General features: G+C 37.1%; 2 protein-coding genes across 13 annotated transcripts in view; one reads left to right on the top strand and one right to left on the bottom strand.

Moving 5' to 3' along the window:
• The window catches only part of NPHP3 (nephrocystin 3), a 58,008-nt gene extending 49,223 nt beyond the window's left edge, over nt 1–8,785 (top strand). For 8 of the 12 annotated variants that reach the window (XM_084989679.1, XM_084989678.1, XM_084989676.1 and 5 more), the window contains one exon: nt 8,281–8,716. In XM_084989679.1, coding sequence (XP_084845805.1) covers nt 8,281–8,401 — 121 coding nt within the window. In that variant the 3' untranslated portion in view covers nt 8,402–8,716. Of the gene's footprint in view, nt 1–4,700; nt 4,780–6,895; nt 7,070–8,280 lie in introns of all 12 variants that reach the window. The other 4 variants (XR_002337683.2, XR_002337681.2, XR_014823917.1 and 1 more) reach the window with 4 other exon arrangements.
• Nucleotides 1–16,393, bottom strand: part of UBA5 (ubiquitin like modifier activating enzyme 5) — a 28,675-nt gene that overhangs the window by 8,376 nt on the left and 3,906 nt on the right. The window contains exons 2-8 of the mRNA XM_003132421.7: nt 12,877–12,922; nt 12,668–12,757; nt 7,211–7,320; nt 6,301–6,387; nt 5,578–5,662; nt 4,465–4,569; nt 4,164–4,291 (exon numbers count right to left, since the gene is read on the bottom strand). Coding sequence (XP_003132469.5) covers nt 4,164–4,291; nt 4,465–4,569; nt 5,578–5,662; nt 6,301–6,387; nt 7,211–7,320; nt 12,668–12,757; nt 12,877–12,922 — 651 coding nt within the window. The remainder of the gene's footprint in view (nt 1–4,163; nt 4,292–4,464; nt 4,570–5,577; nt 5,663–6,300; nt 6,388–7,210; nt 7,321–12,667; nt 12,758–12,876; nt 12,923–16,393) is intronic.

Below are 16,393 nucleotides of genomic sequence, written 5' to 3'. Positions count from 1 at the left end.
ATGCTTCCAATTAAAATCTGACACGTCAACAACTTTTAAGCAGTATATTGCAGAGTTCCCGTCGTGGCTCAGTGGTTAATGAATCCGACTAGGAACCATGAGGTTGCGGGTTCGATCCCTGGCCTTGCTCAGTGGGTTAAGGATCCAGCGTTGCCGTGAGCTGTGATGTAGATTGCAAAAAGAAATGGCAAAAAGACAAAAAAAAAAAAAAAAAAAAAAAAGCATTGCTTTTAGAGAAGTTAAAAATGTGGGAGAGGCATATCTTAAAAATCTCTAAGATGTGGTAGTACATCTAATTTTTAAAGGTCTTTATAACTTATGGCAATGTTTACAATCTTAAATTTGTATTAAATCTCAATTAAAATTTTACAAAAGTAATCATCGCCCACGTAATAATCACTACCAGATCAAAATACAGCTGTCCCTCAGTTATCTAAGGGGGATCAGTTCCAGAACACTCCCTATTCCCTAGTTCCCAGGCTAGGTGTCAAATTGGAGCTACAGCTGCCGGCCTACACCACAGCCACAGCCACGAGGGATCCAAGCTTCATCTGTGACTAATGCCACAGCTCACGGATCCTTAACCCACTGAGCGAGGCCAGGTGTAGAACCAGTGTCTTCATGGATCCTAGTCAGGTTTGTTACCACTGAGCCACAATGGGAACTCTCTCTTCTATCATGTTCTATCACAAGTGACTGAATATAGTCCCCTGTGCTAAAAAGCAGCACCCTCCCATTTACTTTAAATCATCTCTAGATTATTTATAATACCTGATACAAAGTAAATGCTGTGGAAGTAGTTGTAAATACAATGTAAATGCTATGTAAGCAGTTGCTGGCATGTGGCAAATTCAAGTTTTGCTTTTTGGAACCTTCTGGAATTTTTTAAAAACATATTTCTGATTCACAGTTGGTTGAATCCACAAATGCAGAATCCAGGGATACGGAGGGCTGGTGGTAGTGCATTTCCGGTATGCCATAAATCTCCCTTTGCTCCCTCCCAGGCAAATCTAATTCCTTTTAGAAGCTTTTAAAGAAGAAAAGAGGAAAAAGTGGAGTTCCCTTGTGGTGCGGGTTAAGGATCAAATGTCACCACAGCCTGGGTCACTGCTGTGGCACGGGTTCAATGCCTGGCCCAAGAACTTCCAAATGCTGTAGGCACAGCCAAAAAAAAAAAAAAAAGAGGAAGAAAAAATGTACAAAAGATAAATAACAAAATGCAAAATATTTGCAAATGCATGTTCAAATATGACAAGGAAAGAAAAAACTGAGCAAAGAATATAAGAAAACAATTCACAGGAAAATATAAGTGCCCAACCCTTTTGACAACTGGAAATTAAGATACTCATTTTTCACCTATTGAATTGACAAAGACAAAAGAGTTTGATGACTAATATCATATACAGAAATAAATTCAAAATCCTAGAGGAAAACATGTGAGCACACTCTTTGACATAAATCACAGCAATATTTTTTGGATCTGTCTCTTAGAGTAATGGGAATAAAAACAAACAAAAGACAAATAGGACATAATTAAACATAACATTTTTGCACAGAAAAGGAAACCATAAACAAAAAAACAAACTATGGATTATGCAAACAATGCTACTGACAAGGGATTCATTCCCAAAATATACCAACAGCTCACAGCTTAATATCAAAAAACGACCCAATCAAAAGATGGGCATAAGATCTAAAGAGACATTTCTCCAAAGAATACATACAGATGGCCAACAGGCACATGAAAAGATGCTCAATATTATTATCAGAGAAATGCAAATCAAAGCTACAATAAGGTATCTGTCACCTCACACTGGTCAGAATGGCCATCACCAAAAAGTCTATAAATGATAAACGCTGGTAAGGATGTGGAGGAAAGGGAACCCTCCTATACTGTCGGTGGGATTGTAAACTGGTGCAGCCACTATGGAAAACAGTATGCAGCTTCCTTGAAAAACTAAAAGAAGAGTTATCATATGATCCAGCAATCCCACTCCTGGGTAAACATCCAGAGAAAACTGATTTGAAAAGATAAATGCACCTCAATGTTCATAGTAGCACTATTTACACTTGGCAAGACATGCAAGCAACCTAAATCGCCAATGACAGGTGGTTGGATAAAGAAGATGGGGTATATATATATATATATATATATACATATATATATATATATATATACAATGGAATATTACTCAGCCATAAAAAGTGAAATAATGAAGCCATTTACAGCAACATGGATGAACCCAGAGATAATTACATATAGTAAAGTAAATCAAGCAGAGAGAGACAAATAACATATGGTGTCACATATTTGGAATCTAAAAAAATGATACAAATGACTTGTTTACAAAAAAGAAACAGGCTTGCAGACACAAAACAGGTTATCAAAGGGGATAGCAGAGGGGGTGGGGATGAATTTGGAGTTTGGGATTAATAAGTACACACTACAAAAAACAGGTAAACAACAATGACCTATTGTATAGCACCAGGAACTAAATATCTTGTAATAATCTACAATGGGGAAGAATCTGAAAAAGAATATATACCACTTTGCTGTACACTTGAAACTAAGGTAACATTGTAAATTAACTATACTTCAATTAAAAAAAAAAGTTTGATGATACACAGTTGTACCAAAGGTGTTAGCAAACCAGGTACTCCTACACTGTCATGGAAATGTGCAATCCTGAAGGACAAATTTAGTAACATTTATCAAAATAAGTACTGCATAAACTTAGAAGTTCCACTTCTAAAAATTTACACTGTATAAAAATATACTATACAAAGATATATGCTAGATGTTTTCTGCAGCATTGTTAATAGCCAAAAATAGGTGTAAGTAGCCTAAATCAATAGAGGGCTGGCTAGATATGACATATCCGTAAAATAATGTTTTATAGCCATGATTCCCCCCCGCCTTCTTCATAACATACTATAAAATGTGTTTAGATGGGAGCCTAATGAAATTTGACAGGCTATTTGTCTTGTATGAGAGTTCTTACGTATAATGGTATTTCTTTGCTGGTTGCAGACACTAATGATAATAGAGAGCTTCCCTGTATGACAATGCAATTTGTTTCTATTATATTGGATGCTTAAGAAAAATAACTAAGCTTATTAATGTTGTAAAGTGAGAAAAAAATGGCCTGAGTTAAGGTACAATTAAAGCAGTTTTGCTTTTCATAAAGTATGAGTTGGCTCAAAAACTCTATGACATCAATTTTAGCCACAAAGAAACCTTTGTCCTTATTAGCTATAGTTCAGATGATGTGGCTGCTGAGAATCTGTTTGTGTATAGCAGAGATAGTACTCTAGTTAATGTTTAAGCACATTCATATTATTTTTAGAAGTATCAAATTAAGATAGTGGAAGCCAGTTTGTTTATGCCTTAGACTTCACCCTTTGGTCAAATGTGCAGAGAGATTTAAATCATTTGGTTAATGCTTCATAAATAAATATACCAATACCACTGTGCCATTTAACAAGAGCTATTCCAAATGCAAAGAGTAACAACTCTGTGTGTTAATATATAATATTAAGGAGTTCCCTTTGTGGCACAGTGAAATGAATCTGACTAGGAACCATGAGGTTGCGGCTTCGATCCCTGGCCTTGCTCAGTGGGTTAAGGATCCGGTGTTGCCGTGAGCTGTGGTGTAGGTTGCAGACACGGCTCAGATCCAATGTTGCTGTGGCTGTGGTATATGCCAGCAGCTGCAGCTCTGATTTGACCCCTAGCCCAGGAACAACTTCTATACACTATGGATGCGGCCATAAAAAGAAAAGAAAAAAAAAAAACTAAATTAGGGAGTTCCCTTCGTGGCTCAGTGGTTAATGAGATTGACTAGAAACCACGAGGATGAGGGTTTGATCCCTGGCCGTGCTCAGTGGGTTGAGGATCTGGCGTTTCCATGAGCTTGGTGTAGGTCACAGACACGGCTTGGATCCTGCGTTGCTGTGGCTGTGGCGTAGGCTGGCATCTGTGGCTCCAATTGGACCCCTAGCCTGGGAACCTCCATATGCTGCAGGTGTGGCCCTAAAAAGACAAAAGACAAAAAACAAAAACAAACAAAAAAACTAAATTAAATACTCACCTGGTAATTCCAATATTTAAAATGTTTGTCAAAAGCAAACAAGACTATTTAGAAAAGTTATCCCTCACTTACTTTAATACATTTTGTACCAAGATCCCAGCAACCACTCCCATAGTGGTAGGAAGACTGGCTGCACAAACACCTTCTCGTTTCAGAGTCTTCTCATCAATATTTGCAGCAACTACAAGTGGTGGAGCACACTACAAGAAAAAGAATAAAAGAAAATGTATTTCAAAAGAAAGGGAAAAAAGTATAAGACATTCCAAATAGTATACTATCACATTCAAAGTCTGGTTTTTCTTTGAATTGTAAACATTTTCAGTGCCCCTAGATTAACGATGAAAAATAATAACCCAAAATGAATCATGCATACCGCAAAACAAGCAGATTCTCCAGGAATTATGAGCTGTATATGCCCTGATACTGCATTTTCACTGACCCCAGACTCCATCCATGTTTGTCCAAGCTCATTACAAGCCTTAACAAAAATAGGTGAAAACACAAAAAAGAACATAAAAAAGCAAGAAGTAATTTATCGTAAATTCTTTTATTGAAAAACTGGAGTTTAACTAAATGAATTACCAAATGTTTTTAAAAATTAATTTTTAGCAAGAATGAAGAAAGTTCTAAATAATGGAATTCCTTAGCAATTGCCACTCTCCTTAAAAAGGAAACTGACAGCATTCAGGTAAGCAGTCAATAAATATCTAATTAAATTGAATCATAGTTTACTGGATTTCTTATTAATGTAAAACCTCATTTTTCTTTTTTTTTTTTTTTTTTGTTTATTCTTTGTCAGATTTGTTTCTGCTGTGCCGCAATGGGAACTCCACTCCCATTATTTCTTAAAGCTTTTTTTTGTTTGTTTGGTACCTAATATGTATTTGAGATATGGATCCAATCTAATTTTTTTTTTTTTTCCCCACTGTACAGCAAGGGGGTCAGGTTACCCTTAGATGTATACATTGCAGTCACAGTTTTTTCCCCCACCCTTTCTTCTGTAAAATAACTTCAGCAACAAAAAAATGCAAAATGTCATTTGCAAAATTGAAAACAAAGTAATTCAAAAGAAAAAGAATTGTTTCATTTTCGAGAAATCATGTGTGTAGGCAATTTATACATATTTATAATTTACTTAAAAATAAAATAACAAGTTAAAACCAATGCCAATCAAGAATAAGACAGTATTATAAGATATTCATTTATTTTAAAAGTTGTACATCAGAATTATCTCCTGTTTTATAGTTTCCTCTATAGGTGTAAGAGAATTAGGATACTGAAACATATGGCCACACTGGTGAGGCCAGACAGGTCCCATTAGAATAAATTTCAAAAACAGGCTGAGAGAACATTAAAAATAAATAAAATACATTATCAAAGCTTTAAATACAGAATTATTTTCAAAATGGGGAATATATACTGACAGAACATACAAGGAAACAGATAAATCCATGAGTATAACATATTGCACAATGGGAATACTTACTGTATTTATTGTCATTCGAGCTTCAAAATTGTCCACACAACTAAGAACGAGGTCAACAGGTTTTCCTTCTTCTAATCCACCATTACTAGGTAATGAAAATAAATTTTATTTGAAAAAAATCAGGACACAGTATATAATTCAACTATATTTGTTCAGTCACACATTTATTCTTTCAGTAAATGTTTGAGTATAATTATAGTATTAAAGACCCACTATATATTGAGTATTCACTATTATGAACATGACATCAATGATATTACAGTACTTCTTATACAAGATGTATGGGTGCAAGAAGTATAAAATGTGTTCACACCAAGTTACCATTTCCCTATCAGCTTTCATAGACTTTTTTCATGTTTCACTACAAATGTAAATGTAACAAAATTAATTGACTACAATTCAATATTTCAGTGGTGTTATCACAGTCTCTACAGAAAACCACTTTCAGACAGAAATATAATCTGGAACACAGAACTTACAATTGAGGTTCGCAAGAGGTTTCTTTAGACTTATTTTTTATTTTGTTGTTACTATTATTTTTTGGACAATATATACTTTTTACTGAGTTTTAAATATGTACAAATTACACAAAAAATTAACTTTTTAAAATAAAAACATATGACAACCTGCCAACTCAGTGAATTAATAATCAGCAGAATTTCTAATAATACTGAAAGTGAGCTGGACATTGATTGTGCAAAATATTCATAAACAAAATTTTACCTTATTCTATCCATGAAGTGTTCAAAGTTTTCTACTGTGGTTATGTTGTAGTTGTGCACTTCAAAAAGAACATCAGGATTAATGTTCCTAAGAGGGAGAAAAGGGATGATAATAAAAACTACTAGTAGAAAAACAGGAAGAAGAACTAAACAAGCTAAAGACCATTTAACACAGATTAGAAAAATGAAATTCAAGTTACTTAAAAAAAATCCAAAGTCCTTACCTTCAGCCTTTGTCCCACCTCAAGGACTAGATTCAAAGTATGTAGGCTGTGAGAAGGATTGCAAAAATATTCCCACAATCTATGTGCTGGGAATTAGTCTTTATCACCTGTCAGCTACAGTTCAGCCTAACAAAAGAGTTTCTTTGTTCCTTATGGAGTTCAGTGCAAATATGTTTGGGACCACTAACGAACTTCCTAGAGTAAGGGATGGCAAACTATGGCCCTTGGTCCAAATCTGACCTGCCACCTTTTTTGTAAGGTTTGCAAGCTAAGAATGGTTTTTACAATATTAAATGGTTGCAAAAAAAGAAAAAAAAAAAATTCAATAACAATATTTCATGACATGAAAATTATATAAAATTTAAATTTCAGAATCCACAAAGGAAGTGTTTATTTGGAACACAGGTGTGCTCATTCATTTTTACATTGCCTGCAGCTACAACTACATAGCTGAGCAGTTTTGACAAAGACCATATGGCCCTCCAAGCCTCATATACTTACTATCTAGGCCTATACAGCAAAAGGCTGCCAATCCAGATCCAAGAGGTAAGAGAATTCGTTTTGTATAAGTGAAACAGGCATTTTTATAGAGAAAAATTCAGGTCCATTTATATGTTACGTCAACTCATACCAAATACACAGTAAGATTTTACCGATTTCACTGCCTTCAACTGCTATTCCATTTACCTCAAAGTATGTTCTGCTGCTTGAACTTTACTTAATCCTGCTTGATGAGGTTGGAAGAAAAGTCTGTTCATATTGGCCAGTTCCACCTTGTCATAGTCAAAGAGTAGCAACTAAAATGAAAATAGTGACAAACTATTACCTTTAGAATGGATAAACAACAAGGTCCTACCATATAGCACAGGGAACTATATCCAATTTCCTGGGATAGACCATGATGGAAAGAATATAAAAAAAGAAAGTATACATATGTGTAACTGAGTCACTTTGCTGTACAACAGACACTGGCACATTGTAAATCAAATATACTTTAAAGAAAACGGTTATTGCAATGAAAAACATACCCAAAAAACCTAACTAAAATAAACTAGTCAGCTTTACATTTGATAGGTTTAACTGTTTGACAGTAATAATATTAACTAACTCTGAAATACCAGGTGCCCTATATTTAACTCATTTAATGTCTTATGATGTAAGGATATCGGTACTACTATCCTCACTTTAGAAATAAGATAACTAGGGAGTTCCCATTGTGGCTCAGCAGAAAGGAACCCAACTAATATCCATGAGGAGAGGGTTCAATCCCTGGCCCTGCTCAGTGGCTTAAGGATACAGTGTTGCCCTGAGCTGTGATGTAGATTGACCCCTAGCCTGGAAACTTCCATATGCCAGATGTGCAGCCCTAAAAAAAATAAATAAATAAAACTAGAGCACTTGCCACTGAGGTAGTGAAAATGGGATTCTAATTCAGGCATCCTCTGTCCAGCGTCTGAACACTAATCAAATGCTGTACTGCTCCTCTAATTTATTAGTTCAGAAATTATTATTCATTCCATTTCATTGCAACTTTTACAAGCTGTGCCAAAATCCTACATAACTCCAATTTCTGCCCAAAAGCCAAGAACACATTAGGTAAATGAAATGTTTAAATAAGATAAAAACAACTGCTGTAATTTAAACCATAGTAAACATGATTTTTGTTGTGACTATGGCACCTATGCCATGACTAAAACATTATTCTAAACAGAATTATTAACCAATCTGTTAATTTTTGTTTCCTGCTATATATTTAGGCATGTCAGCATTTGTCAAACACATTCACAATGGACTTCAGACTATACTACAAAGCAACAATCATCAAAACCATACGGTACTGGCACAAAGACAGAAATAGAGATCAGTGAGACAGGATAGAAAGCCCAGAATTAAACCCATGCACCTACAGCCAACTCATCTATGACAAAGGAGGCAAGAATATACAATGGAGAAAGGACAGCTTGTTCCCTAAGTGGTGCTGGGAAAACTGGACAGCCACATGGAAAAGAATGAAATTAGAACACTCCCTAATACCATACACAAAAATAAACTCAAAATGGATTAAAGACCTAGATATAAGACCAGACACTATAAAACTCTGAGAGGAAAACAGAGGCCAAACACTCTCTGACATAAATGACAGCAACATCTTCTCAGATCCACCTCTTAGAGTAATGACAGTAAAAACAAAAATACACAAATGGGACCTAATTAAACTTAAAAGTTTCTGCACAGCAAAGGAAACCCTAAACAAAACAAAAAGACAACCCACAGAATGGGAGAAAATCTTTGCAAGTGAATCAACTGACAAGGGATTAATCTCCAAAATTTATAAACACCTTCTGCAGCTCCATACCAAAAAACCAAAGAACCCCATCAAAAAATAGGCAGAAGATCTAAACAGACAGTTCTCCAAAGAAGACATACAGATGGCCAAAAAACACATGAAAAGATGTTCAACATCACTCATTATTCGAGAAATGCAAATCAAAATCACTCAGGTACCACCACCTCACACCAGCCAGAATGGCCATCATCAAAAAGTCTACAAACAATAAGTGCTGGAGAGGGTGTGGAGAAAAAGGAACCCTATTACACTGTTGGTGGGAATGTAAACTGGTGCAACCACTGTGGAAAACAGTATGGAGATTCCTCAGAAAACTAAACATAGAACTACCATTTGATCCAGCAATCCCACTCCTGGGCATCTATCCAGAGAAAACCATGACCCGCAAAGACACATGTACTCCGATGTTCATCGCAGCACTGTTTGCAATAGCCAAGACATGGAAACAACCTAAATGTCCATTGACAGTGGAGTGGATCAAGAAGATGTGGTACTTATACACAATGGAATACTACTCAGCCATAAACAAGAATGACATAATGCCATTTGCAGCAACATGGATGGAACTAGAGAATCTCATACTGAGTGAAATGAGCCAGAAAGACAAAGACAAATACCATATGATATCACTTATAACTGGAATCTAATATCCAGCACAAATGAACATCTCAGAAAAAAAATCATGGACTTGGAGAAAAGACTTGTGGCTGCCTGATGGGAGGGGGAGGGAGTGGGAGGGATCAGGAGCTTGGGCTCATCAGACACAACTTAGAATAGATTTACAAGGAGATCCTGCTGAGTAGCATTGAGAACTTTGTCTAGATATTCATGTTGCAACAGAACAAAGGGTGGGGGAAAAAAAAGTAATTGTAATGTATACATGTAAGGATAACTTGATCCCCTTGCTGTACAGTGGGAAAATAAAAAATAAAAAAAACAAAAACAAAAAACAAAACAAAACACATTCACACAATTTTGAAATGGCCAGAAGGGAAGTTCCCGATGTGGCTCAGTGGCTTAAGAATCTGACTGGTATCCATGAGATGCGGGTTTGACCCCTGGCCTCGCTCAGTGGGTTAAGGATCCAGCATTGCCTTGAGCTGTAGTTGTAGGTCACAGATGCAGCTCAGATCTGTCATTGCTGTGGCTGTGGCATAGGCCAGCAGCTGTAGCTCTGATTCAACCCCTAATCTGGGAACTTCCATATGCCAAGAGCACGGCCCTAAAAAGCAAAATGAAATAAAATGGCCAGAAGATTCTTTTTTTTTTTTTTTCCGTCTTTTTAGGGGCACACCCATGCATATGGAAGTTCCCAAGCTAGGGGTCAAACCATAGCTGCAGTTGCTAGCCTATGCTACAGCCACAACCACGCCAGATCAGAGCAGCCATCTGTGACCTAAACCACAGATCGCAGCAATGCTGGATCCTTAACCTACTGAGCAAGGCCAGGGATCAAACCTGCATCTTCATGGAAGCCAGTCAGATTCACTTCCCCTGAGCCATAACGGGAACTCCAAATATTCATTTTTTATCAGTAAGAACAGGTTGAACCCAAGGATATCCAAGGTCCTTCCTTATCTACAATTCTGTGACTTTGTAATACAATTCTCAGCCTCCTAAATCTAACAATAAAAACAAAAATGGGATTTTTTTCCTAATGCAGAAACTAAAAAAGTTAACCCAGCCCATAAAAACAAAACCTAGGTAATCCTTAATATCTTGCCAGGAAATATGTCATTTATATGCTCTATGATAACTTTCTAACCCTATTTAAAAGTCTCCAAAATAGTTTATTTAGGCTCATTCAACAATACTAAGTTTGAGTTTCGGCCTCATAGCTGGTATATAAGTTACAAGAAATCCTAAATTTGTGGACAGGAGGTGTGAGTTGTAGCTCTGTCACTAATTAGCTCTGATAATGGGTAAGCCACTTTCACTATTTAGGCCTGAATCCTCATCTGTAAAATAAGGCAGGTGATCTAGATCTGATGATCCAGGATGCCCTGGGAAATTCCAGAAACTTTCAGGGATCAGAAATGAGCGCCGGATCTCCAATCCTCCACTTCCCTACTTAACCTCATGAAATAGCTTCTTGTCCCTGTTGTACATATTGAAGAAAAAGTTCTGACCTATGTTAGATCCTTAGCTTACAAACTTGACTGCACACTGGAATCACAGGAGGAGTTTTAAAAAATGCTAGATGTGTGAGTCCCAGTCCCAGGGGTTCTGATCAACCTATATGGGATACGGTCTAGACATCAGAATTTTTTTTTAAACATCTCACGTGATTCTAATTACAGCAATATTTACTAGCTGCTCTAGATCCTTGCTACTCAAAATGTGGCCTGAAAAGCAGCATTACCTAAGGCTTGTAGAAATACAGAAGCACTTCCCCAACTTTAATATGTCTATGAATCATCTGGCTTTCTTGTAAAGATACAGATTCTGAGTCAACATGTCTTGGGTAGGGCTCAAGTCTCTTCATGTCTATTAAGTTCCCAGGTGATGCTGGGACCAGATCGAGTAGGAAAGAGCCAGAAGTTTTTAAAGCACAGTCTCTGGAAAAACATCAGAATCACCTGGGAACTTGTTAGAAATCTAAATTCTCAGGTTCACTTGAAAGCTATAAAATCAAAACCACAGGGGTAGTCCAGCAATCTGTTTCAATAAGCCTTCCAAGTGATTCTGATGCACACTCAACCCTGCACATCTCCGTGATCTCTACCATCCTTGGTCAATCGACTTATGTCAGCTATAAGCAATTGCAGGCTGTCTTTTAACAATTTCTTGAAAGTCTTTAAAAATGTATAATATAACATTTTAGTATTTTGATGTTGTCTTTTTTATATTGATAAATGAATGCCAACTTTGAAACCACTTTCTTTTAAGAATTTGGGGCACCAGTGGACCAACATACTAAAAAGCAGTGATAACGTAAGCATTTTTCCACAAAGTTTATCAAAATGATATACTATTGCAGAAAATGTACGTATTCAACTACTATTTAACATCACAGACTTTGGCTTCATAAATCTAAGACTGGTAGACTGACTTCTGGTATAAGGTTAACTTCTCCATTCTACCCATAATCTAAGTCTATTCTAGAAAAAAGTAAAAAAAAAAAAAATACCCATTTAAAAAAATCCGGAGTATTCACTAGGTCAATTTCAACAGTTAGAAAGGTACATGCTTTCTAGTTTGTCTTGTATAAAACATGCACTAAAAATTTTTTTGGATGTTTCAGTGTCTCACTACGCTATCAATTTTTTGTTTGTTTTTTAGGGCTGCACCCACGGCATATTGAGGTTCCAGGCAAGGAACTGGAGCTACAGCAGCCAGCCTACACCACAGCAGCTTAGGATACGAGCCACATCTGCAACCTACACCACAGCTCATGGCAACACCAGATCCTTAATCCACTGAGCGATGCCAGGGATTGAACCTGCAAGCTTATGGTTCCTAGTCAGATTTGTTTCCCATGCGCCACAATGGGAACTCCAACACTATCAATTTAAAAGCCTTCTGTCCTAAGCTTCTATATCGAAAACACTTAGGTCTAAATTGTTTATACATTATCTCAAAGTTTCTGAACATAATTAGGCAGACCTTGTTTAATTAACAATAATATTAGCTTCCACTTGGGCAGGTTTATGTCTTAACCTCACTCCCCTGGGTAGAAAGAACAATCTGAATAAAGACACCGCAAATCAATAGTAATGAGAAAAAAATATTATTTGTACCTGATTTACATGAGAAGTAAGTGGGTTCCCTAGATGGACAAAGAGAAATGTTTTTACCTTACCAATGCCACATCTGGTCAGCATTTCAGCAGTCACACTGCCAACTCCACCAACACCTACTATTGCTACAGCAAAGGTACGGATTTTCTGTGAAATGAAAAAAAATATATATATGTGTTGGTTAAGAATACTTCATTGGAAATGTCACTAAAAGCTATTTTCATTTGCTGAAATCATCTTCAAGAACTTAGAGGGGTTTATCATACCTCATAGTCGCTTACAATTCCCATTCGTTTCAATGCCATCAGCCGGCTTAAAACAAAGAAAAAAAGTTTTAAAGCTTACAATCTTTTAGTTAATAGGAATACAGGTAAACATATATCATCACAGAAAAATAAACTGTGAGATAAGAAACAGAGATAGAGCAGAAGTCTTTCAGCTAATTTTTACCAGGTGAAACTAAATCACCTCAGCAGCTTTAAAAACAATGATGCCTGAATAACCTCCAAAATGTAGCCTGTGCCACCAGATTTTTTTTGAAGTTCCTCACAGGTTCTAATGTGAAGATTGAGACCTATTGACTTAAATGTTTCCAGAGGAGATTGGTCAAAGTGAAATTACAACTTTTTGCTTTTTTGTCTTTTTGCCTTTTCTAGGGCCGCTTCCTGTGGCATATGGAGGTTCCCAGGCTAGGGGTCCAATTGGAGCTGTAGCTGCCAGCCTGCGCCATAGCCACAGCAGCGCAGGATCTGAGCCACGTCTGCGACCCACACCACAGCTCACAGCAATGCTGGATCCTTAACCCACTGAGCAAGGCCAGGGATCAAACCTCAGGGATCAAACCTCATGGTTCCTAGTCGGATTTATTAACCACTGCACCACGACGGGAACTCCTAATTTCGACATTTTTCCATGCTTTATTAGTATATGTAAATATTTAATGTTTAACTCAGAGTTAACATTTAATGTTTAACATCAGAATAATCTCATGGCTGGAATTCTATTCATTTGTTGCCTCTGCCCATAATGGATAATGCCTACTTTTAGGGAGCACCTCTTATACCAGGGACTCTAAGAGGTACTTTACCTAGTTGCCACTAGTCTGTTAGTTTCTTCAATGTTTTAGAGTTTTTTATATACATTATACATGTGTACATATAGTTCCCATTTGTTTACACTAAAAGACAAAACAAAAAAAACTTAAATTTTTTTTTTGTCTTTTTAGGGCCACACCCACAGCATATGTAAGTGCCCAGGCTAGGGGTCGGATCGGAGCTATAGCCACCCGGCCCACATCACAGCCACAGCAACTCGGGATCCGAGCCACATCTGCGACATACACCGCAGCTCAAGGCAATGCCTGATCCCTAACCCACTGAGCGAGGCCAGGGATCAATTCCTTGTCCTTATGGATATTAGTCGGGTTCGTTTACCACTGATCCATCATGGGAACTCCAAAGACCTTAACTTCTTAAAGAATATGCAGACACATCCCCATGTGCAGACTTACTATACACACAGCTCCCATCTGGATTCTCCCTTCATCAGTATGTTACAAATTTGCTTTATTGGGAGTTCCCAACATGGCGCAGTGGTTAACGAATCCGACTAGGAACCATGAGGTTGCGGGTTCAATCCCTGCCCTTGCTCAGTGGATTGACGATCCGGCGTTGCTGTGGTGTAGGTTGCAGACACGGCTCGGATCCTGCGTTGCTGTGGCTCTGGCGTAGGCTAGTGGCTACAGCTCCGATTGGACCCCTAGCCTGGGAACCTCCATATGCTGCAGGAGTGGCCCAAGAAATGGCAAAAAGACAAAAAAAACAAAAAAAAAAAAAAAAATTTGCTTTATTTCTTCATCCTGCATCAATCCCCTGCTTCCTGTACCCTACAGCTCAGTGGTTCTAAAGTGTGGTCTATGGGTCAGTAACAATACCACCTGGGAATTTTGTAGAAATACCATTTCTGGAGTCCCCATCCTATAATCACCAAATGAATCAAACTTTGGATGTGGGGCCTAACAATCTGGGTTTTAATAAGCTCCCCAAATAATTCTGAGCACACTAAAGTTTGAAAGCCTCTGCTGTAGATTATTTAACTTATTCTCATTAGTTGGAAGAACATCCTCCAACAGCTTTGTAAAGGGTACCAGGAAGGTAAATTTTGAGAACCTGTATGTCTGAAAATGTTTTTTACCAAAATTCTTAAAAATGTTTTATCAAAATTCAATTCTTAAAAGTGTATTTTAAAAATGACAGTTTGGTCACTGAAAGCTGAAAACACTGAAAGCTGTAACTACACACACGTGCACACACACACAAATATATACACATAAACACACACGTTTAGTTGATAGTTTAACTTGGTATAAAATTTTATGCTAGAAGTTTCCTTCAAAATTTCTAAGGTGTCTTCTAGCTTCTGAAATTTCATGATGTGCCTCAAGAGTCAATCTATTATCACCAATTATGCTGAGTACTTGGTGGACCCTTTCAAATTGGAAACATGTTTTTTGTTTTAATAATTTGACTCTATTGAACTCCCTATAATCCTTATGTTTTTGTTCTGAATACATTATGGGCATTCAAGAAACAAAGAAATATTAAGGAGTCAGGCATACTGCTATATGATTTATCATCTGGGAATGCATAACGGCCTTTGTATCTTTTTTCTGGGAAAGTGCTGAAAACTATGTAAAGCATTATACCAAAGAAGCACTATTATTTTTTATTAGGAAATGTTTTTTCAGTTCTGGGAAATCTCCTTAAAGAATGTGATGACTTCCTTATTTGTTTAGCTTGTTTTTTCCTGGACTTCTGAAACTCCTACTGTTTGGAAATTGGACTGCTTGGACTAGTCCTCTATCCTTAATTTCTTTTTCCATGTTCCACATTTTAGTTTTCTGCTGTTTTCTGGATTTCTTTCAACTTCAACTCTTCTACTGATATTTTCATTTTAGTTATTTTCCCTCTCTGAATATACTAATGATAAGGTTGAGGTTGTCTTCCCCATATATAGTTTATCCAAGTAACTATTTTTATTTTCTTTCATATTAGGAGCTTTGCTCATCCTTTGTTTTGCTCATATTTAAGAGCTAATAAAAGCAAAGATGTGGGCATTGCTTGTTTGGTTTGGGGCTTCACTGTAGGGTGATCTGGCAAAGTTGTTTAGTTGAGAAATCCACAACGTTTGTGTCTTTCAGTCTTTCTTTTTGGGCCTCTCAGAGTCCCTGGAGAAGAATCTTTCAATTTGCAGCCTGAAGGGTCTTTATGTCCATCAGTTTTAGAGTGTTAAATGGAAAAGCAGGAGTTCCCACTGTGGAATAACAGGATCTGCAGGTCTTGAGAGCGCTGGGACGCAGGTTCGATCCATGGCCTGGCACAATGAGTCAAGGATCCCACACTGCTACAGCTCTGCCACAGGTAACAACTGCAGCTCACATCTGATCCCTGGCCCAGGGAACTCCATATATCGTCAGGCGGTTAAAAACAAAAAAGAAAAAAAAATGGAAAAGCAAGGCTGTGAGTCCTAGCATTCATTATGAAACATTTGATTAATCCCCCTTCTTCAGGTGCAAAGACTTGCTTCAATTAATAGCAATCCTCTGTTTTATTTTATTAACAGAAATCCTCTCCAATGAATAAATCTCTAGTCCTCTCTTAGTAGAGAAGAGGCATTTGTCCTGCTACTCAAAGAGAAGAAGTGAACCTGGGCTGTTTCTTCAACAGACTTTCAGCCATATCTTTTTTAGTCCTATCTTAGGCCCTTCTAGAAAGACTTATGCCT

This window comes from Sus scrofa, chromosome 13, assembly GCF_054392235.1.
Source record: "Sus scrofa isolate SSC_HxYL_T2T_F1_AM1 chromosome 13, Sscrofa_HxYL_maternal_Yorkshire_Landrace_v2.0, whole genome shotgun sequence".
NCBI classification, from domain to species: domain Eukaryota; kingdom Metazoa; phylum Chordata; class Mammalia; order Artiodactyla; family Suidae; genus Sus; species Sus scrofa.
Note: the sequence above shows the minus strand (reverse complement) of the source record. Positions and strands in the feature narration are given on the sequence as shown.